The 21,962-nt window shown below is 43.9% G+C and overlaps 1 protein-coding gene across 1 annotated transcript in view; it reads right to left on the minus strand.

Moving 5' to 3' along the window:
- The window catches only part of PRKCQ (protein kinase C theta), a 58,497-nt gene that overhangs the window by 16,410 nt on the left and 20,125 nt on the right, over nucleotides 1–21,962 (minus strand). Inside the window, exons 4-13 of the mRNA XM_050324084.1 lie at nucleotides 17,711–17,910; nucleotides 15,725–15,785; nucleotides 13,409–13,571; nucleotides 12,797–12,828; nucleotides 12,614–12,699; nucleotides 11,384–11,513; nucleotides 10,625–10,734; nucleotides 10,349–10,472; nucleotides 8,591–8,766; nucleotides 5,471–5,644 (exon numbers count right to left, since the gene is read on the minus strand). Of these exons, the coding sequence (XP_050180041.1) occupies nucleotides 5,471–5,644; nucleotides 8,591–8,766; nucleotides 10,349–10,472; nucleotides 10,625–10,734; nucleotides 11,384–11,513; nucleotides 12,614–12,699; nucleotides 12,797–12,828; nucleotides 13,409–13,571; nucleotides 15,725–15,785; nucleotides 17,711–17,910 (1,256 nt within the window). The remainder of the gene's footprint in view (nucleotides 1–5,470; nucleotides 5,645–8,590; nucleotides 8,767–10,348; nucleotides 10,473–10,624; nucleotides 10,735–11,383; nucleotides 11,514–12,613; nucleotides 12,700–12,796; nucleotides 12,829–13,408; nucleotides 13,572–15,724; nucleotides 15,786–17,710; nucleotides 17,911–21,962) is intronic.

A 21,962-nucleotide genomic window follows, 5' to 3' on the forward strand; every position in this document is an offset into this window, starting at 1 on the left:
ACAGACGCAAAATAACACAGTTCCCTCATCTAGTCAATCCTGCCAGGTGCTGAAAGCTTTGGTTACTGCAGGAACTCAATTCCCTGCCCCATCAGCCCCTCAGCACCTGTGCTGAGCTGAGCTCCTCTCCACAGAGCCACCTGCTCCCTCACTCTCCAGGACAAAGGCAGGGATGGAGTTAATCCAACCTGCTTCTGTTCTGCATTCGACTGCTGTGAGAATGAATAGTCACTATCAGAGATGCTTTCAACTTTATAAACAATGAGTAGAAAGCAGGCAGCATTTAAATTGATCTTTTGAAGGTACATCCTTTAACAGGCTCTTAAAATCCTCAAACCAGCTGGGAGCCCTCCAGAGCATTTTTTCTGCGGAGATTTTCAGATTTTGTTTTCTTTGCATTTGAAAGCACTTGCATCCACACAAATACACAATTTAACACCATTTACTGACGAGAGAAAATTCTTCTTCCCAGGGCTTCCAGGAGGTTGAATTTCAAAATAATTAACGCTGCAGGACAGTGTGCCTTTACCCTAATTTAGAGCAGCTACCCTAAGAAATGTCTTCATGTGGAGAAGGTTCCAAATTAAGTGACCTAATCCTGCTGCATCCCATTGAATTAGGTCAGCCCTGGCCAAGAGAAAGGTTTGACACGATGCAGTGTTCTTTAAGGTCCCTTCCAACCCAGACCATTCTATGATTCAATTCCTGCAGCTGCCTCTTGTCTCAGCTTTTCACGCAGCTCAGCTCAGCCCAGTCTGGGTTCTTATCCAGGCTTTGGATCTATTTTATTTCATCCATAGATGGGAGTCAAAGGTCTCTCAGCCTTTTCCATCACATCACTCAGAGTGTGTTGCAATCCCATCACATCATCCCATCGAGTGGGAAAGCAGGCAATGCTTTTACTCCCATGAGGAACAGTAAACACAGGGTTACTCCTTGCTAGTACCTCAACATTTCTAATTTTGCTATTTGCACCAAAACACTCCCAGGTTTATTTTTGTTCTCTGGTTTAAAGACTCCCTTCCCCCCCCCCCCCATCTCTTGTGTAATATCAGTCTATCTTCTGGAGATGGCAGCATTTCTTACAGCTGTCAAATAATTCAGTCCAGTCCCTGATCTCACTGTTTATTTCTTGTTCTAATCTTTGCACTTTTAACTGCCTGTTAAACTGCTCATTTGGGATGCTTAGTGCTTTGTGCCCATGAGCTTGGTACAAAGCATATAAATATATTTATACACTTATATAAAATACATATGTATAGATAAAGGTGCAGACATGGCTGGCAATAGCTCCTTTCATTTGAGTTCTGACATCCCAAAACCTTCATCACAGCTCAGAGCAGATATCCCTCACTGGTAAGCTGAGTTACTATCAGCCCTGTCTTGCAAGAGAAAGTGGCTTTCCTATCAGTATTGGGTGGAATATTGGAAAAAACCTAATTTTCACATGGCTAGTAAAAGATTTCTGTGAAGATTTACAGATTAAAAAAGCACCAGATGAAAAACTTCACAAAAAATAGCCAAACTTGTGAAACAAAAATATTTTATCAGCAGAAAAATAGACAAAAAATTGTAATGTTTTTATTTTAAGAAGAATTTTTTTTTCCCAGGATGAAGGACAGTAAAATTTTAGAAATCTCATGTAAAGCTTTATGCATTTTGGGCTGATTTTCCTCAGGCTGGACAGTGGGAAAGCAAAGAGAATATGTGTGTTGAATATGTCAATCATCTATCACTTAAAAAAACACACTTGTGAGCTCTCCTCCTCTCTTCCTGGCTAATACACTCCCCCTGTTCACAGCACATGGACTGACACCACCTAAGAAGTGTCTCGTAAAAACTTCATATATTTGATGTTATAATTACAGCTGCTCACACCTTCTCTGGCACCACCTTGTTGGAGTCCCAGAGCTCTGCTGAGACGCTGCTATTTCTGCTAAGCCGTGTTGAAATTTTGGCCAGGATTGAAGGAGACCTTGCCAGTTTTCCTGCCTGCTGCTTGCAAGAGGCAAAATCCTCAAAGCTTCCCTAAACACCCCAATTCATTCCCTACTTTCCCACCAGCTGGTTCAAATACAGCCAACTAGCCTTGAATCAGATTTTTCCAAGCTCAAAATACTCCAGATACTAGGAGGATGGACAGATGTTTCCAAACTGATGCATCCACCCCCAAAAACCCTGAAGAAGATCTATGGACCTCGTAGCTTGAGGACTGTGTCTCCCACATGGCTGCACACCAAGGTTTGGGAGTGGTTTGCACATGGGAAAAGGATGGTTTATACAAGGAAAAAGTTACTGTGATGCCCTGTACTCTATTTTTCAGCCTTTCTCCCCTCATTAATGACAAAATTAGGATGCTGGCTACAAAGACATCTGGTCTGACCTCCCAGGACACCTTGTTTTGTGACCAGTACACCTTACTTAGTTTGTGCTGTGGTCAGAGGGGATCCTGCATTGCCTGGGAAGGGCATGGGGACCTGACTGATCCAGGGCTGTTCAGAAGGTCTGTGGCACAATCAGGCAGTGGAGTTGAACATCCAGTGGGTGTGAAACACAGATGTGCCAAACCACACACTCTGATGCAGGCCAGATAATTCAGCCCTGTCCCTCAGCAGCAGGTCAGAGAGAGAAGAAAACTCAAACTGCACTTGGAAAAATTCTGCAGGAATTGCAGTATCCCCTGAGGAGACATTTGAATGAGACATCTCCTGAAGATACTCATGGAAAACACTTCAGAGCCTAAGAATTTTTAAATTAGGACCACACTCCCTGTTTACAATCCACTTCTCCTTCCTGCCAATGTAAGAGATTTTAAAGTCAGTGCTAAGCACGTGGAAGCAACAGAGCATGTGAAAATGGCTCATCACCAGGACTTTGAAAAGATATAATACACCAGTAAAGCAGAAAATAAACGTTTCTGTAATATTTGCTGTTGAATTGCAATAAAGATTACTTCTCTTTTGGGTTTGAAATAGTCTTTGTTGCTATTTTGTGCTACAAGTCAAAATGCTGCAAGATTTAATTTGCATTTAGGTAAAGAGTGTTAATAAAACTTGGTCAATGAAGTAAAGAAACAGTTAGAAATAAAAGTGACTTTCAAAAAGAGAAAGCCTATTTTTATTGCAGAAGATCAGTGAGATGCAAAAAAGAAGAAGAAAACATAAGCACTGGGATGCCAATCACTGTTTTGGCATTACTAATTTTGGAATTTCATAGAATTATAAACATCTTTTTCCTCCTCTTTAACATAACAGCATCCCTTTAAATCTAATACAACAGAGTAGCTCCCTGAGCTTACTGTTGAAATTCACACCATATAATTATGTCAGCTGAATATCTGGACACAAAGATGACAGCAGTAAAATAAAACAGTCAGATTCAAAAAAGATCGGGAAAAAAATCCCAACCACCCTGGGCTTGCATTTGTTCTCATGTAGCAAAACAAGACAAGTATTCTGAGTTTTGAAAGCACTGATCATTCAGTCTCTGCAGGAACAAAGAGGAGTATTAGATGCCTACTAAAACCTGTCTGAAGGGCTGTCAAGCTTCATATATTTGAGCATTCACTGATTACCTCACTGAAACTTATCCCAGAGTTCAGAGAACTGTCCACAGATTATATTTTATATTTTTATAATTACATATATATTTATTTATTTTTAATATTTTTATATTATATTTTTTCCCCCCTCTGGAGACATGTGGACTCCCAAGGTCCTTGTTTCAGTGTAGGAATAGTCTGTTTTTACTGTTGTCTGCTGGGGCACTCAGTACCTGAAGCAGCTCTGTGCTTCCATGATTCGAAAATGACTGCTATAAAAGGTATTCTGACTTAGCCCTGCTGTCCTTGGGGCCATGAAAGCCCATCCATGGCTCATCCCAGCCCTCCTGCTCTGGGTGACTCTCACACATTGAGTAATTACTGCTTGGCTTGCAAAAGTCAGGAGAAAAACATGAGGCAAAAATCAATCCCAGCCCAGAGCAGCTTTGGCCTGGGTAGCCACATTCCAGCTTCTCTGTCTGTGAACTTGAGGGCAAGATGGAGAGATTACATAACCTTAGAATGGAATAAGGGCTTGGAATGAGATGGATGGAGATTCTTTCTATAGGACACGAGGGCAATACTGTGGTGCTGCCCACAAGACAGTGTAGGAGGAGATCATTTGGGTTTTGAGCCTGGAACCCACAGTTTTTTCAGGCATTCATTGCTTTTCCATCCTGCAGGTTTCCCTTGCCTCAGCCAAGGCTGGAAGAACTCCTCTTAAATGGTCAGTAAATCCCACCTGGCTCCTGGCACAACACCATTTGGTCTCTCACCTTTTTGCTGTGGACTCCTGAGGGAAGTGGACCCTTCACTGCCTGAAGTCAGAGCTGCAGATTATCACTGCTGTATCCATCCTGAACCTGACCTCCAGCTTCCAGACCAGGCTGGAGCACAGACAGCATGGTTCAGCTGCTGCGTGCCAGTCAGACGCTGCCATCAGCCAGCATCCCTCTGGAGACACAGGCAGCACAAGCAGCATTCCCTGGAATAAATGCTCCTCACAGAGCTGTGCCTGTCGTGAATACTTTATCTCTTCAATTAAATCTTGATTTTCTCTGCTTTTTGAGTTGTGTCATTTATATTTTCCTCTGAAATCTAGCTCCTCCAAACAGGGAACTAATTCCTTTCCTCACCAGGCAAGGATCCATTCCCAGGACATACCATCCTGTCAGTCCCAAAGGGGTTAAACATTAATGCCTGGGCTCAGTGTCCCACCCTCTACAGCAGTTCCCAGACATTCCCTGTTATAAATTTAATCTGCCTTTAAACAGGTGCCACATCCCACAGATGACTGGAATGCACTGCAGAGGTTATATTTTTTCTACTCACCTTGCAGAAGCAGCGAGCCTCTTGCTGAGCAGGTCCTGACCTCACTATGAGAAGTGATTTGGCCACTAAATCCTGCGGCTGAGCAGGAACTGGGAGCATCCTGGGGCTGAGAAGGGACTGGGAACACCCTAACAAAACCCTGGACAGGCAGCCATGTGACACTGCTCTGAATTTGATCTGAGAGACATCAATCATCTTTCAGGAACAGTTTGACAAGACAACCTCTCAAAATTCCATCATTTCTTTCTGTGCCTTGTGTATGCTTTGGTGTTAAGATGATTGGTTGTGGCTGCAGGAAAAGCTCTGGAAAGCTAATCAGTGGGTGGATTTATTATTACTTAAATGCCACTTCAGTTTTGGTTTGGAGTCCTAAGCAGGTTTTCAGGTGATGCTTTATGCTGCCCCTCTGAACTGCAGTTGTCATCACCAGTGTCTGATGAAATTTAACAGTAACTGGGGGCAAGGAAGTGAATGACAGCATGTTTATTCTCCACAACCAGGGTTTCTTGAGCTAGTTGAGTTAGCCCTTCACCAAGTATCTGTGCTGCAGCAAAGCACCCTCAGCTCACGGAGGAAGGTGACAGAGCCTTGTCTTACCTTGGTCTGGAACGTACAGAAGACGTGAGTCAGGAATGGGTGTTCCCAAGCTAAGGAGAGGACTCTCTTCTCCACCATCGTACATTCAACGTCATCATCCATCAGCACCACGTCCTTCTTCAGGGCCTTCACAGCAAAATACTGGTCTGTGCTCTTCAGCTCAGCGAGGAACACCTAGGGTGGAAAGAGCTGCTCAGCAGGAGTGATTGTCTCCTCTCAGAGCAGGCAGCACAACCATCTGAGGGTGGGAGCTGAGCTCTGGGGAATTCACCAGGGCAGACCTTAAAAAACTGATGTTTAAGGCCCAATTCTGCCACTAAGATTTGTTGACTTTGAGTTTGTTCCCCACACCCGGAATGGTTTTGTGAAGTTGAGCCCTGGGGAAGGATGAGAAGTTCTTGGTGATTACAAAAGCAGGGTCCTACACGGCTGTATGGACAGGACATATCAGAGAGCCACTTCTGACAACAGAAACCATCCTCATGCAAATGCTCCTGAGATAGGTTTCCTGTTTTCTGGCTTCAAATAACAAAACACAGAGTATTGCTTTGTCACCATTTGAAATGCAAATGCCCTGCACCAGATCCTCAGCAGGTGGAAACCGATGTCCACTAGTGGTTAGACTGATCTATATCAGATGTGGCTTTCTCCACTTCCCCTTCCTCCCAGTCAGCAGGTCTGAACAAACAGGTTGGGAGGCCCACGCTTCTGCAGGAGTTCTCTAAGACTGGGAAAATACATTCTAGAGGAGTTACAATCTCTTATCTATTTTTGTAGGCAGTGAAAATGAGACGTGGAGCAGCAGAGAAGGGTTTTCTGGAGACCACAGAGCAAATAAGTCTCCCTTGGATGGCAGCACCAATCCTGATCTTCACATTAACAGCCTGTCAACACCGTTTCCATAGACTAAATAAATATGTAAGATTCATCAAAGAGGTCTTTGAAGTTCTCTACCAGCCACTATTTACTGAGTAAGCTCAGACATGTTTTTAGCCCTGACAAAAGTTTTATTTACCCTTTTGGCTACTGCTGCATTTCACTTTGTAGCACCAGACAGAGAGTAGAGCCTAGAGCCTCCCTCTGTCTGTGCAGTGAATAACCAGAAATGCTAACAGTGCTGATGCTGCAGGCACCCTTTTTACCCTCGTTTTTGTGAAGGGCCCTGCTCCTGTGGGGAGACTGGGGAACACACCACAGTTGTGACGTGTGCTGTGACTTCCAAGGGGCAGGTAGGCAATGCTAGACCTCGTGCAGAGGCTGTGGATCTGGTCCTCAACCTCCCTGGTCCATGCAGAGGTGGGGAGACCACCCAGACACTGAGATCTTCACACCCTGTCCCCTCTATGGGGAAGTGAATCTCGCTCCAAGCAAATGAGGGCACCGGGAGCGACACCTACACAGGAAACTTGTGGGTGAGTTTTGTTGCAGAAAGGCATGAAATAGCCCATCCTCTGCACACCCACATGGTGCACTTCAGAGAGATACAGATGCTTACAGGCTTGGAGAATCCAAGTTAGCATGAGGGCTAAAACAATCTACAGAATTTGCTTCAGTGGAGAAATTCAAACTCAATTAGACAAACACCTGATCAACCTCATCTCACTAGACCTGTCTGGAGCAGTGGTTTGAATTAGAGGACCTCCAGAGGTCCCATCCTTCCAAAAAAAAAATGTTTCTATGACTTCTATTCTCTCAAGTCCAAATTAGTCTGAGCTGTGGGGTTTGGGGTATTCAGGCTTAGCTCCATGATGCCTCGGCTCTGGTTCCCATGCAAACTGTAGACATGACACCTTGTAGTGGAAAGTGTCCCTGCCCATGGCAGGGGGGTTGGAACTAGATGGCCTTTAATGTCCCTTCCAACCCAAACCATTCTATGTGTCTACAATTTTCAAGTATGAAAAGCCAACACAGGAAATATTTTACCGGTTTAAGAAAAACTGGCTGCAGGAATTGCTCCAGATCACTTAGCAGGCAAAAAGCAGCTCTTTGTTTAAAGCACAGTTTCAACCTTGGAAAGATGTGGGATGTGAGCAATGTGATACATAATGATACTCCTTCTCCTCACTGGCTGTGAAAATACAATAATGAGTTCCTCTGAAACTGCTTTTTGCGGCTTTGTGCTGGCACTGAATAACGTGAGTCCCCTTCCAGGGGATATCTGCAAGGAGGAGGAGCAGTCCATAGTTCATCAAGATTAATGAATCTGCTGAAAACAGGTGGTTCTTGTTTCCAAAGCACAAATTCTTGGCTGTTGCAAAAATTGCTTCACGCTCCAGCACAGATCGGAGCTGGGAAAGAGCAGTTATTGTTCCCAGCTGGGGACCTGCTGCTCTGGAGATGAGAGGGAATCCACACCCAACTTCTCAGCTAATGCTTCCACCTCCCTCTGAGTTTGCTCACCAAGCTGGCAGAAGTAGCTGCATCACGGAGATCTTTCCCACCAGCTTTCTGTGGATGCACAGGACCCATTAGCCCACAGAGAAGGGGAAGCTGCAGATTTACTTGGGGATTTCCCCTCCTGTCATGGGCAATCATGGGACACTAACTAATGGGACAGAGAGAAGATCTTTGTCTTGAGCAAAGAGAAGACAGAGGACAAGATTCAGACATGCCAGAGCAAGGATTCTTTGAAGGCTTGAAGGTTTATCATGGCCAGCAGTGACCTGTTCTGGCCACTGGTGAGGCCTCACTTCTAATCCTGGATGCAGTTTTGGACTCCTCACGAGAAAGACATTGAGGTGCTGGAGTTTGTCCAGAGAAGGGAACAGAGCTGGGGAAGGACCTGGAGCACCAGGAGTGGCTGAGGGAGCTGGGGGGGCTCAGCCTGGAGCAGAAGGAGGCTCAGGGGGGACCATCTCACTCTCTACAACTCCCTGACAGGAGTGGTGGAGTCACCATCTCTGGAAGTATTTAAAAGACACACAGATGTGGCATTTGGGAACTTGGTTTAGTGGTGGGCTTGGTTGGACTTGATGATCTTCGAGGTCTTTTTCAACCTAAATGATGACATCTGTGACTCTTAAGTTTTTTCCTAAGTGACCTTCAAACCTCGAGCTATTTCATGCCATAAAAAGCGTCATTCAAACATATGCAGTGGTGTCTCAGTCCCCTTTGGCTTACCTTGCCAAAACTGCCCTTCCCCAGCATTTTGTGCAGGACAAAATCTTCAATGGTCAGTTTTAGCTGCACTTGGTGCTCTTGCTGCTCCTGGGACTGTTCTCCCAAGTCTGTCTCTATCAGAGCCTCCCCCTTCATTGTGCCCTCCACCGGAGTCTCCCAGGAGATGCCTTGTGGCTCTGCAACACACACCAAAGCATACAAATAAACCCCTGGAAGTGAGCAAAAATCCCCAGAACACTTATAGGTATTGTTCTTAGAGGTTTAAAAGGGTATTTCAAACAAATAGAAATGTGATGGCCAGATCTAAGTACATTGACTCTGCTCCCACACTGCTTTCTCTCCAGAGGAAATTTTACTCCAGTGGAATTCCATCTTCTTCAGGGTTTGTTACTTCACAAATTTCTTCATCTGTCAGTTTGTTTAAGGGCAGCAAAACATGACCAAACCCTTCATTTCTGGCCACCTGCCTTCTCTGGTCCTTCTTGCTGGTTGCCATTTTGATGTGATCCTATTTTTTCAAGGTCTGTTCAAAACCCTTTGCAAAGCCAGATGAAAAAATGGGACAGCATTTTCGTACTGGGTCCCTGCTCTGGATGTGAAGCATTCCAACTCAAGCATTCCAGCTGTCCTGCAGTGGAATTGCTCAGAGTTTTTTCAATCATCCATTCACTTGGACGTACATGAATTTGTAAGAGATTCTGTCCCTCACTGGATTTATCCCTTCGCTGTTCTAAAATGCCAAACAGCAAGAACTCTACTCAGCAGACAAACAGGTCCACATGTCAAACAGATGTGAAACCATCTGGGGCTTTACTGATTCACATCAGCATAACCATTCTACTTGCAGAAAAGAAAGAAATCTAAGCACAGATGTGGACATAATTTATTTCCCCTTGGGGGCTAAAGGACACACTATCTCATTTATTCTCCTAAGCATCTGTTCTTGTGCACAGAGGGCTGTGACACCTATATCAGCTCCTGGGAGAGAGAAGTGGGAATCTATCAGTGGTTCTCAAAGCTACTGGAAGTCAACCTCCACCCAAAAATATGAAATCAGAAAGAAAATCAGCCACAGTGATCAGAAGGACTCCAAACCTCCTGTTTATAGCTCAGTTTCTCTGTAAAGTTCTCTGATTTTCAAATTCTGTGAGTCCCAAGTAGGAAATAAGCACATTATTGCCAGTGGAGGTATGAGATGTGCTCAAACACCTGGTCAGAAAGAGTGTTTAGGTGTCAGCTGAAGGAGTGGTAGTTGGGGTCTTGCGTCACCAGAGGTCGGGATGACATGAGGCAAAGTGCATGTTTGCAGAGAAAGAACCAGATTGGGATCCAGGGTATCTGCCATGCCCAAGTGATGAGGCTGGTAAGTTGCTTGATATCCTGGGATCAGAAAGGGCAGAGGTTACATATTAGATAAGATTCTTCACCCAGAGTGTGGTTGGGCACTGAACAGGCTCCCCAGGGCAGCAGTCACAGCATCCAAGTCTGACAGAGCTCAATGAGCATTGGATGATAATCTCATACACATGATGTGACTCTTGGGGATGGTTCTGGGCAGGGCCAGGAGGTGGACTCAATGATCCTGATGGGTCCCTTTCGACTCAGCATATTCTGTGATTCTGTGGTTTTGCTCTAGGCTGGAGAGATGTATGAAAGGCTCAATGGCTAATAAATTCCCCACCCTTGTCACCTCCAACTAACCATGTACCAACTAAAACATTAACAGAGGTGTTGCTCCATATCACTAGGAGGAATTACCTTTTTTCCCTGTTGTAGATGCTGGCACTGCCTGCAGTGGTGTTACATCCTTCACTGGAACTGGGAAGCCAATTTCCAGAGGTCCATCCCTGGAGATCTGCTCAGTGTCACGCTGACAGCGAGCCTGGAGTACAGGAAACAGCAAACAGCTTTTGAGGCAAATGTCATATTCTGAGCTTAAAAACACTGCAGCTTCTTGAGTGTGACCCAAAAAAGCCAAGATCTAGAAAAGGTCTTTGCTTATGAGAAGAGCATCTCAAGGCTCAAACGATTTACCTGCTGAGTACTCTCTATCATTGCCAGAGCTTCAGCCATTAGCTTCTGGTTAACTCCACACAGGTTTGCTACTTTTGTCTGGCACTTGTGATGGACATTCATGCCACATGCTGAAAGAAACAACAAGAGGAGTCAGGAAAACAAAGGCTGTAAAGGGTTGGGGAGGAACATGTGCTGCTGTTGGCCAAGGGCAGAGAACAGCCACTTAAACAGCTCAAATGTCTCATGAGATGGCACTCAGGTAATTTTTTGGTTCTCTATAGAGACTTTTTTACATCCTCTTCTGGCCAAAGGTTGTATATGCCCATCCATCAGCCTTTGCAGGTACAGGCTACCAAAACTTTACAGCTCAGAGATAAACTGCAATCACAGAACAGGATCTCCCCACTGGTGTAGGATTATGAAGATAGTGAAGTGTCTTAAGTCTGTCTGGTATTGGAGATAGAGCATAGTTCATACTAGGGATGATTTTGGAAGATCAACAGTGTTCTTTGATGTTCTTTGCCTCTTTGGGAAGTGACCCCTCAACCTTGAGAACAATCCTTTCTGTATATGGACAGCTGGCATGCTCCGTGAAGAATGATCTTCCTCGAAGGACAGTCCTGTAGGCCACTCCTTCACCACCCTGGATGCCACCTCATGCAGGTTTTGCAGAGAAGGGTGATAAATGAGATTTGGCTTTTCAGACTGCAACCCTCTAAAGTCAACGACCCACTTGACATGCTCAGCTCGTGCCACACACACCCCCCAGGCACTCACCATCACACTTCAGTCCTTGCCGCGCAAGGCCCCAGAGGAGCGTCCCACAGTGCTCACAGAAAGTTGGGCTCTTGTAGTTGTAGACTTTGAAGCGGTGAGGCATGTCAATCTTGAACCTCTCTTTGTGGAACTGCAAGAGAAAAACCATGTTGGTAATTCACTCCACCCCACCTCAGCTCCGAGTGGAAAACCAAACTTGCACCACAGGATGTCTACAGCCTTTTTATTCTTTATCAAGAAGAAACTATCTCTGACCAAGATTTAGGCACACAAAGCCAAATTTTGATACATAATAACATATGCAATTCAATTATTAATTAGGGAAGTGGGTAATTTCATCCCTGGGCTTGATTTATCTGAGCAGAGAACTGCTTGACTCTCATCTACGCACTCAGACTCCCCCAGTGCTTAGTGGAAAAACATTGGTATGTCTAAAAATGATTAATCTCATCCTGAAATGAATGTCTATGTTTGTTGTCATGAATCATTTCTTGGAAGAGCCTGTTTTTCTTCTTTTAGTACATATGGAGTGAAAGGTGATGACAACGTTGGATACATCCACCCTGGAGATGTCAGAAGACAAGTGAGATGAATCTCATCTCTAGGAACTGCAGGAGAAAAGAGAAACCAGGGTGTGACTGAGAGTAAAGAGAAGTTGTAGGACACAAGGCAAAGGGAATTGTCCTGTCAAGAGTTTAAGCTCTGACTTTGCCTACCAAAAAGTAAAGTTTAGAATAAACTGATATGAGAAAAATGAAGCAAATAATAATGGAAATAGATCTTCCACTGACTGCTTGGAAATCTCAGATAACACAGAATGGGATGTTGGAGTACAAATCTGAAAATTCAGAGTGATGTCCTGACTGACATCTGATAGTGAAGATTTTTCTCCAGTGAATGCCCACTTCATGTCCATGACTTCCCTCTGAGCTGTACTTTACGTACATTAGAAAAATGTCAGTTCTGATTCAGGAACTGCCTTGTTCAGCAGCTGCATTTGAGTAAATCGTAAGCAGGAGGTAGTGAAACCACTGGGAATGTAAAAAGTAAAGGGCACAGATCAGATCACACAGCTTTTAGTTTCAGTAGGACCTTTTGCTTCTTTAGAAGTTGTTTTATAGAGACATCTGAATGACACTCAGGTTTTTAAAAGCAGCCTAATAACAAATAATAAATGGCAACAACAATAATATTAATAATAACATTATTAATATTAATGATAATACATACCATTGTTTCTCTGCTATTGACTGCTGATCCTGTACACTTGGCTATTACTTTATCAATGCACTTCTTATGAATGGCAGCATTACACTCTGCAACAGCAAGTGTGTCATGGTGTTAATAAAGGAATTCCTTAAGAAAAGATTAAGGAAATAATGATAATAAGAAAATAAAAAAAAAGTTTCTTACGTCTGCATTGATAGCCTTGTTTATTCAGACCCCTGAAATAAACAGAGAAGTGGTTAATTCTGAGTTGTCTGAAAGCCTCAGCAGAAGAAAGGAGAGTAATATCAATGAAAGGAAGACAATAAAATCACTTTGCTTTTTATCAGTCTTTGTAGAGCTTATTTAATTTCACTACCTTCATTCAGTCTAATGGTGGAGTGATTCTCCATGGTTTTCACAGCCTTTTCAGCACATATTCACATTCTGAATTTCACAATACCCAAAGAGCAAACTGGACTGATGAGAAATGTCTGCACATTTGGCCAAACCCCAAAATACTTGTAAATAATAAAATAAAAAAATGAAGGAAATTTTCACAGTTGGGATTATAACTGTGAACCACATCCTTGAAGTGATGCAATAACTACATGAAAGCTGTCAAGGGTCTGACAGCTGAAGCAGATATTCATCAGAGAATCATGGAATCTTTTAGGTTGGAAAAGACCTTTCAGATCATCAAGACCAACCACTAACCCAGATGTGCCAAGTCCAACTCTAAGCCATGTTCATAAGGGCTACAATGACTCAAGAACCGGTCTCTGGGGTTACAAGAGAAAAAGCTCTATTTTCATTTACCACACAAACTCATGACAGACAGAGCAGAAGGTGGGTTGTGGAAAGAAGGTGGCCGTGAACTCATGGCACTTGACATTATGGATTTTGGCCTGTTTGATGGCTCCCCTGCGCTGGTGCAAGGAGAAGAAACCTTCAGTCTCACAGTCAGCCAGGTCCTTTGCATCTGGGGGAAAGGAAGCAGAAGATTTATTAGGGTACCTTGTCCTGATCAGGTGCCTTGAGAACATGCAGCTGCCAACATACTAAGTGACTGAAACTGATAATTCACTCATGGGAATGAACACTTAAAGAAATATCATTTTATGAAACCTGCACAAGGCTTGTTTGGATGGTTTTTTTGGATTTTTTTTATCTACCATTACTATATTAAAATGACTTTAAACTTGGGATTCTAAGCTCCCTTGAATATTCACAATGTTGCTTTTGAAATGCAGACCAGAAATTTCCCAATAAGAGATAATTCAAACAGAAAATTCTAACTTGAAATGAAAGAACCATGCCATAAAAAAAGGTGAAATTACATTATATATATATAACCATGTATGTGGATATTTAACTGAATCCCTTATGTGATCATGTACGTGTGTGTGCATAAGCACATATGTAAGTTCCTAGGATATTTTGTTTTGTTCTTTTTCCGTGCCAGCATTTTCTTTGCTGTTTGCTGTGCCCATGCCATTATTCACAGTTCACCTTAAAGCTTCTCAGAACAGCAAACAAACCAGTTCTGACTTCACGTGCACATATGTGCCTATATGTGTGCTTGTGTCTACAAAGGCATGTCATTCTCAATCTCTGTTTTGTTTCACTCACACATTACACAGAAAGTTACACTGGTAATATGGGGGAACTGGTCCCCTCTGTGATCTGATGCTGATCTTGCTATCTGTAACACAAACACAACTTAGATTTCCTATGCTTTGGCCTCTCTGACATCTTATAACAAACAAGGAGGCAACAACAGTCTAGTCTACATCAAAGTTAGGAATGGTTAAGAAAACATCAGCATGGACATTCTGTTGTCTGATTTCACTGTTTCTATGTTTTTATATATATTTTTTTATCCTTCCAGATATCTACACCTTACAGCTTCACCCTGAGGGTATGAGAATTTTGGCAACAAAGACAGAAGAAAAAGCATTTAGATTCAACCCATTTTCTTCAAGGAAGCAAAATGCATTTCACTTGGACATCAAACTCTGCAGGTGGGATTTGGTTCCCAGTGAAGACCTGTACATGACTGTGTGTCCCCTATCCAGGGTGACTAAGCTGCTGACACATCCCTGGAGGTCTAGTTGGAGCAGGCAATGGAGCCCGGCGAAATGCTCGGCTCATCTTGCAGCAGAAACCTGCATTTGATCAGATGAATCACTCTCTAGGTTCTTTTCCTCTTTGCCTGGATTGCTCTTGGACTTAAAAGCTCTGCTAACAAGTACATTCAGGTGCTGTTAGCTGTAAATTCCATCTCAGCCTTCTCATCACACTATAATGCATGTCATGGCACAGTGGCACATCTCACATGTATGGAATCATAGGATTGTTCAGGTTGGAAAAGACCTCTAAGATCATCAAGTTATACCATTAACCCAGCACTGCCAAGGCCACAACTAAACCTTGTCCCCAAAGGCCACAGCTACACGTCTTTTAAATGCCTCCAGGGATGGTGATTCTGCCACTTCCCTGGGCAGCCTGTGCAGGGCTTGATAACCCTTTCAGTGAAGAGATTTTCCCTAATACCCAATCTAAACCTCACCTGGGCCAGCTTGAGTCCATCTCCTCTTGTCCTATTGCTTGTTACCTGGGAGAAGAGATTGATCCCCACCTGGCTACAGCCTCCTGTCAGGGAGTTGTAGAGAGCAAGGAGGTCTCCCCTGAGCTTCCTCTTCTCCAGACAACCCCACCACCAGCTTCTTCAGCCATTTCTCACCAGATTTGTGCTCCAGTCCCTTCCTCAACTCTGTTCTCTTCTTTGGACACGCTCCAGCCCCTCAGTGTCTTTCTTGTAGTACATGCAGCAGAATTATTTGAGAGGGAACTGGTTCATTATGTTCCTATTCTGTCTTGCTTAGCATAATGGGAAAATCTACCAATTTAGTGGTAAAACAGCCAAAAATCTGCCTTGCAAAAACACAGAACAGTCAGTGTTCATCCCCATCACACAGTAAAAATTGCTTTTCTGGAGTTTTTATTTCAAATAGTTATGTTAGTTCTTATGAATCAATCACTAATAACATAGGCACTGCTTTTAGTGAAGACACCATGTTTGACCCACAGACCAGGAAACAGAGCTATCAATTAATAAACAAAATCACTTGCCACTTATTTCCAGGAAGTATCTTGCATTCATCAGCATTCGCCCTTGAGGTTTCAGTTCTAGCTGGTTGAGATAAGTGAAAAACAAGAAAAAAAGACCATTAAACAGTCATTCAAAGAAGGAAAAATTGTTTCAGACGACTTCAAGACAGCAATAATTTCAAGATGACTTCATCCTTTCAGATGACTTCAAGCTATCTCCTTTTCCCAGTGGGAATTGATGAATACCAATGAATGCTAATTCTAGGGTTGCTCCTACCCAGGGTAGGAAAGAGTAGGGTAGATCACCTCTAATCAAACATTAAGAGCATCATGATAGAAGAATTAAATGTGACTAAACCACAGAAGGCGAAGGCAGATTTTTAGACACCAGATCAGGACCAGCTCTATCTATAGATAGATATCTATGTTCCCTATGGATCCTGCAAGGGGAAAGTGGGAGAAAGTTCACAAAACCCAGCCAACTTCAGAAGGGTGATGTTGAAAGCTTTTAGACACTTAGTTCTCCAGGTCTAACTTCACTGCAGTCAATGTGAAGGATGCTACAAGCTTACTCAGACACATTTTTTGACCTTTCCACTAGACCTGGAAATTCCCACCTACCTGACTCTTCATCTATAGGTGCCTTTGGAAATCTGAATCCACTTGCCTATGTTATAAAAGAACCTAAATTCACGGATTTCTTCAGCCTGAGAGCCACAGCAGTGCCTTTCCCACCCAACCTCCAACACAGCCCGAGCAGGGTCACCTCTCTAACCTCCAGATCAAACAGTGCCCTTGCACAGAAAAGTGAGAAGAATTATATTGTCTCTCCTCATGATCCTTGGAGGATGAGACACCTGGGACCACCTTCCCCAGAGTATCAGGGAGTAAGTGGAGAGATCTGAGGAGATGCCACCAGGCTGGGACACAACAGAACCAGTGTCTCCCAAATCCACTTCAGCTCAGCACCCCAGCCTATGTGCTCCTTCTCTCCCTCACCAGGCTACTGGGGTTGGAGTCATGCTGAGCAGAGCCCTTTTAGTTTTCAATTCCATCCCTAAGTATCAAAATTCCTTCAAAGTTATGTATTAAAACAGAGAATGTTAAGGGGTTGGAGTGGACCATAAGATCATCTAGTCCCATCTCCCCTGCCATGGGCAGGGACACCTCCCACTAGACCAGGTTCCTCAAGGCCTTATCCAACCTGACCTTGAACACTGCCAGGGCTGGGGCATCAAACCAAATCCAAATGCAAAAATCTCTACCAAATCTTGTTTTTGAGGTCTTGTAAAACCAAGGCCTTTTTGACTTTGCTGCTATCTGCTTAACCCAAGCATCTTAGCCTGAGAAACGGCATGAGAAATAAAGCAAACAAAAAAATTCCACCGTATCAGTTCCTCTCAAAATGTCTTTCCAGTTCATTGTTACTCATAAAAACTGGATATTACACTTTAAATACTATTATCAAGAACTTTGTTGCCTGGACTAGAGAGGAACACACCCTTTCATTTAGGACCTTTAAGAAATTTGTTACTTCAAGTTTACTCCACTCAGGCTCCAGTGATTTTAAAGGAGTTCTTCAGACATAACTCTGAAGTCAGGCAGCTGTGAATCAGTCTCCTGACATCAGATTAAATTTTTGAAGCTGCTTCCCCAGAGAACATAAAATAACTCATGTTTAGCCACTCATATCACCATTTGTTCCCAGTGGGTTTCTTCAGCAGAGATTAATACGTCGCCATGGCTCACCTGAACCAGAATCCTCACTGGCACAGGGCATGTTTCAACACAGCAGCAGCAGGTGATATAAATGTGCCACGCTCTCCTTTTCTGACAGGTCTTTCCCTCAAGTCACACCCAAGCAGACTCAAAACATCATTCCTTGGACGGCAGCCAGTTCCTGCTGCCCGTGCTGGTGACAGTCACAGCCTGGCACGGACACAAGGCATTCCCCTACCCTGCAGCAGCTCCCCATTGCATCCTGCAAGGGAAGATAATGATGCTCACCCATATCTCTGTCTTCCCATTGCTCTTCTTGCACCTCTCTGCCAGCACCTTGAGCTCCACCGTGGTCTCCGAAACCATTTCGGCGCTTTTGTCCTTGACGACGATGTGCATGACCCTGCCGTTGTTGATGTGGGCATCAAAGGTGCTGTTCCAGGGTGGGTACATGGTGGGCTTCTTCTGCACGTACACCTGGCCATTCTCTGTCAAGAAGAAGTGGTTTGGGCTGACTGGACCTGCTTCTCATCTGCTATAAGGCCACCACTCTGCAGCCCGTGAAACAGGTCTGTGTTATTTACCCACTTTGAAGTCTCTCTCCCGGCAGGGTGCGTGATGGACCACATTAGACTCTGCTAGTAGGTTTCTGTGTGAAGTGAATCTTAGGATGGGACTAATCTCACTTAAATTTAGATGTCTATCACGTGTATGCCCACATCTGGGCTGTCTGAACACTGACTTTATTCAGAGCCAGTGAATATAATCAGTAAAAATCAATGCACTGAGGGCGGTTCATTTGACCAAATACAAACCTTAGAAGAGGTAATTCCTACCCTTGACTCCATCTATTGAGTAGACCAGTTATGTAGGCTCTAACACCATAAATACCCACTTCTAATCATGTGAATCTCATCATGGATAACCAGCTATGTGGATCATCTGTCCCAATGTAAAATGAGACAGGTTTGCTTCAATCCCCAAAAGCTGGGTGCACTTCAGGATTAAGGTTCAGCTGGAGCACATGTCCAGTGAGTAGCTAACTAAGGGAACTTAGTAACTACATGAACTGTCTTGCTGACCTGCAACCCTTCCAAAGGGATGCAGAGTTTTTCAACCAAGCAAACTTTCCCCCATGCTTTAATTCCTTGTCTTTCACAGCATCTTAAAGTAGTGACATGTAAAAATGTTGTCTCTGAGGCTTGCAGAGAGTTCCCTCTAGCTATTTCTCTCTGAAAAATCTCAGCCGGATTTATTTGTCTTATAGAGCCAGTTTTGTTTCCTACAGCCCTGTAAAAGTCTTGGAAACTTACTCAAGGTAAATTCTCTATCACAGTTACCCTCTGAAAATTGTCAACCAATCAAATGCTGAAGCTGGAGAAACAAGAGAATAAAAAGCAGTTGTGTGAGCAGCAGGCCTGCGACTCCTGTCTGCCAAAGACCCTGCTCCTATTTCCAATAATCCCAGGCTTTCCCTCATCCCACCAGCTGGAAAAGAACATGCAGCTGATAGCCTGGAAGGTAACATGTGTTAGAGAAAATTTTCCCCTAGATGAGAGGACTAATTCAGTTTTCTTCCCTCTGCTCAGCTTCGATTTACCCAGGCAGGAACTCCAGGATTTCTGAGGCTTTTACCACATCTTTAGGAGAGATTAAAACTGGTAAACAAGCTCCAAGGTTACTGAAAGCAGGAGAGAAGGAGAATAAATTCATGATTGTGTAATATTCACTGCAGGAAATGAGAGACTGTTTACTGGGGAAAGAGCAAATATCAGGGCTGTGAGATTATAACAAAAATCTCCTTTGGGCACCCTGTATTCTGGGGAAATGGCTGCCAGAGCTTCTGCACAAACTACACTCACTAGATAGATTTAGGTTGAGATGTAGCTTCCTGAGGAAAGGCCTGCAGGATCCTGCAATCAGCACTGACTTGCTGAAATTTCACCCCACGACCCAACACCTGTAGTTTTACAGTCACTTCCATCACATAAACTTGATTTAGGCTGTGTTAGGCTCTGACCATCAGCACTGCATCGCAAACTGAGCTGAGATCACAGAATCACCGAGGTTGGAAAAGACTTCCAAGATCACCAAGTCCAACCTTCAACCAAATACCAACCTGCCCACTAAACCATATCACCAATTGCCATGTCTATTCAGTTTTTGAACACTTTCAAGGATGGTGACTCCACTGCTTCCCTGGGGAGAACTGATCTGATCCCCAGATCATTCCTGCAGCATAAAACCACTTCTCAGCCTTGTCCTGCCTGGTGTGATGAGCAGCTGTGCAGCCTAAATTTTAGGCAGAAATTCAATTTCCCCAAAGCTTAGAGCACCTCAATCTAAGGTGAATCAACCTCTGTCAGTTTAGTGGGGTTGACCTTTCACATAAGCAGATTGAGGCAATCATACTGAGCTCGTTGTCTGCAGGCTTAATTCATTCACATCAAGCTTGCAAATACATCTTCAACACACTCTTTCAACAAAAGCACACACAAAAAAATCAGAGATAAAAATGAGACATAAACTTCCCAGCACCCCGGAGAACAGAAGTCTTAGTAAGGACCATTATTTCTTTGCTACATCAGTGAAAAACCACAGATGTGAAACACAGCACTTGCAAAACAAGCGCTTTCGTTTGCTCTGCACTCCAGAACACCAGGCTTAAATAAACAAACCCTGGAATGTGGATGAACTGCCCGATATGTGGGATCAGACAGTCACCCCTGGTGCATCCCCGCTGACGGCTGTGGAATTCTGCCAGGGATTAATCTAACCCTGGGTTCCTGAAAAATAAAATAGCAACTGTTCTTTCCTGGGGAGCAGCTCCCACTGTAGCTGGGAGCGCTTTTCCTGGAGGCTTGCTGAGTTCAAACACGGAGCAGGATCCCTCATGAAGCAAATGTCACCAAGGCAGGTGGTGAAATGGCACCAGGCCAGGTGGCTCGTGAAGGCAGAAGCCACTTTTAAAGGGCAGATTTTTTTTTATACCTCAGAGGCGCATATGATCTCTGAAAAGTTTTGTCATTAGTAATAAATTGCTGTAACAGTTTGGGATTTTTTTTTAAAGATTATATCATAAAATACCACGGTCCCTTTTATAAAATAAGCGAGTGGAAAAACAAAAGAAAAAAAAAACAAAAAGGATGTCCAAGATCTTTCCTGAGCTTCTGAAACTCTTTAGGGTGGCCTTGCTGTGACACTCTTGAGTCCACAGATAATGTGCATTCCTCACAAAACCCTGGAGACCTCTGTCCCAGTGACTTTTTCATCATGGCTGGTCGACAAGGCACAGCCTCTGGCGTGAACCCAAAGTCAAACTCCCTGTTTTTGGAAACCAAACACATTTATCATCTACCACAGTTCTGTTTGCAAACAAACAAGCAAACAAAAAAACCCCAGTCACACAGTTGTTTGGGTTGGAAGGGACCTTAAAGATCATCTTGTTCCACTTCCCTGTCATGGGCAGGGACAACTTCCACTATCCCAGGTTATTCAGGGTCCCATCCAACCTGGCCTTGAACACTTCCAGGGATGGGGCAGCCACAGCTTCTCTGGGCATCCTGTGCAGGGCCCCCTTACAGTAAAGACTTTCCTCCTAACATCAAACATGGTATATATAACATGTATATGCATATATGTACATATCTGATCCATAACAGGGCATTGGAAAAGTCAGGGCAGATCCACCTTCCAAACTGGTTCCAGCACAGAGCTTGAAAGATTTGAGGCTTGGATCAATCCTGGGTTCAGCTCTGGGTTTAGGCACACCCTGCCCTGCTCAGCAATCATTTGCCCTGAAGATATCTAAAGTCCAAGTGTCAGAGCACAAGGCTGGTGGTCAGGATGGTCTGCATCTCTTACCAGCTGTGCAGCTGATCCGCTCCTACTCCTTGGTCATGCCAAAATTTTAGCCAAAATTTGCATATCAGGGAACCAATTTGTTTTTAATCCCATTATTATTGAGTAGCAAGTGCTTTGTGAAAGCAGGGATAAGCCATGGTTTAGTGGTGGAACTGGCAGTGTTGGCTTAACGGTTGCACTTGATGATCTTAGAATTATTAAGGTTGGGAAAGACCCCTGTGATTCTACTACAAATATATTCAGCCTGTGTCTGTCTGGAGACCTTTTGCCTTCTCTAAGCCTGTTTGAGCATGACAGCTCCTCGGGATGCTCATGCTGAGAGCATTTCTGGGATTTAGAGTCAGGCTTAGCTCTCTGAATGTCAGACGTGTACCCTGTGTGGACTGTCCAGTCAGCACAGAGCACTGGGCTTTTCCAGGGTGTGATTCATCACACTCACTATGGATGTGTTCCTCAAGCTGAGATGAATCCCTCCACAGAAATCCCTGCTTATTCCCCTGAGCTGTAATTTGCTGATGGTTGAATTGCTCAGGCATCAATATCCTTGCAGAAGGCTGGAATTATAGGGCAAGATGAATCCCAGGGTGGCCTCGTCTTTTCTTAGTCATCTGAAGGTAAAGTTCACCATCTACACATTTAAACACCCTCCCTCAGCAGCAGATTAAGACCTCCCACG

Source organism: Myiozetetes cayanensis, unplaced genomic scaffold (genome assembly GCF_022539395.1).
Source record: "Myiozetetes cayanensis isolate MyiCay16 unplaced genomic scaffold, myiCay2020 scf3, whole genome shotgun sequence".
NCBI classification, from domain to species: Eukaryota; Metazoa; Chordata; class Aves; order Passeriformes; family Tyrannidae; genus Myiozetetes; species Myiozetetes cayanensis.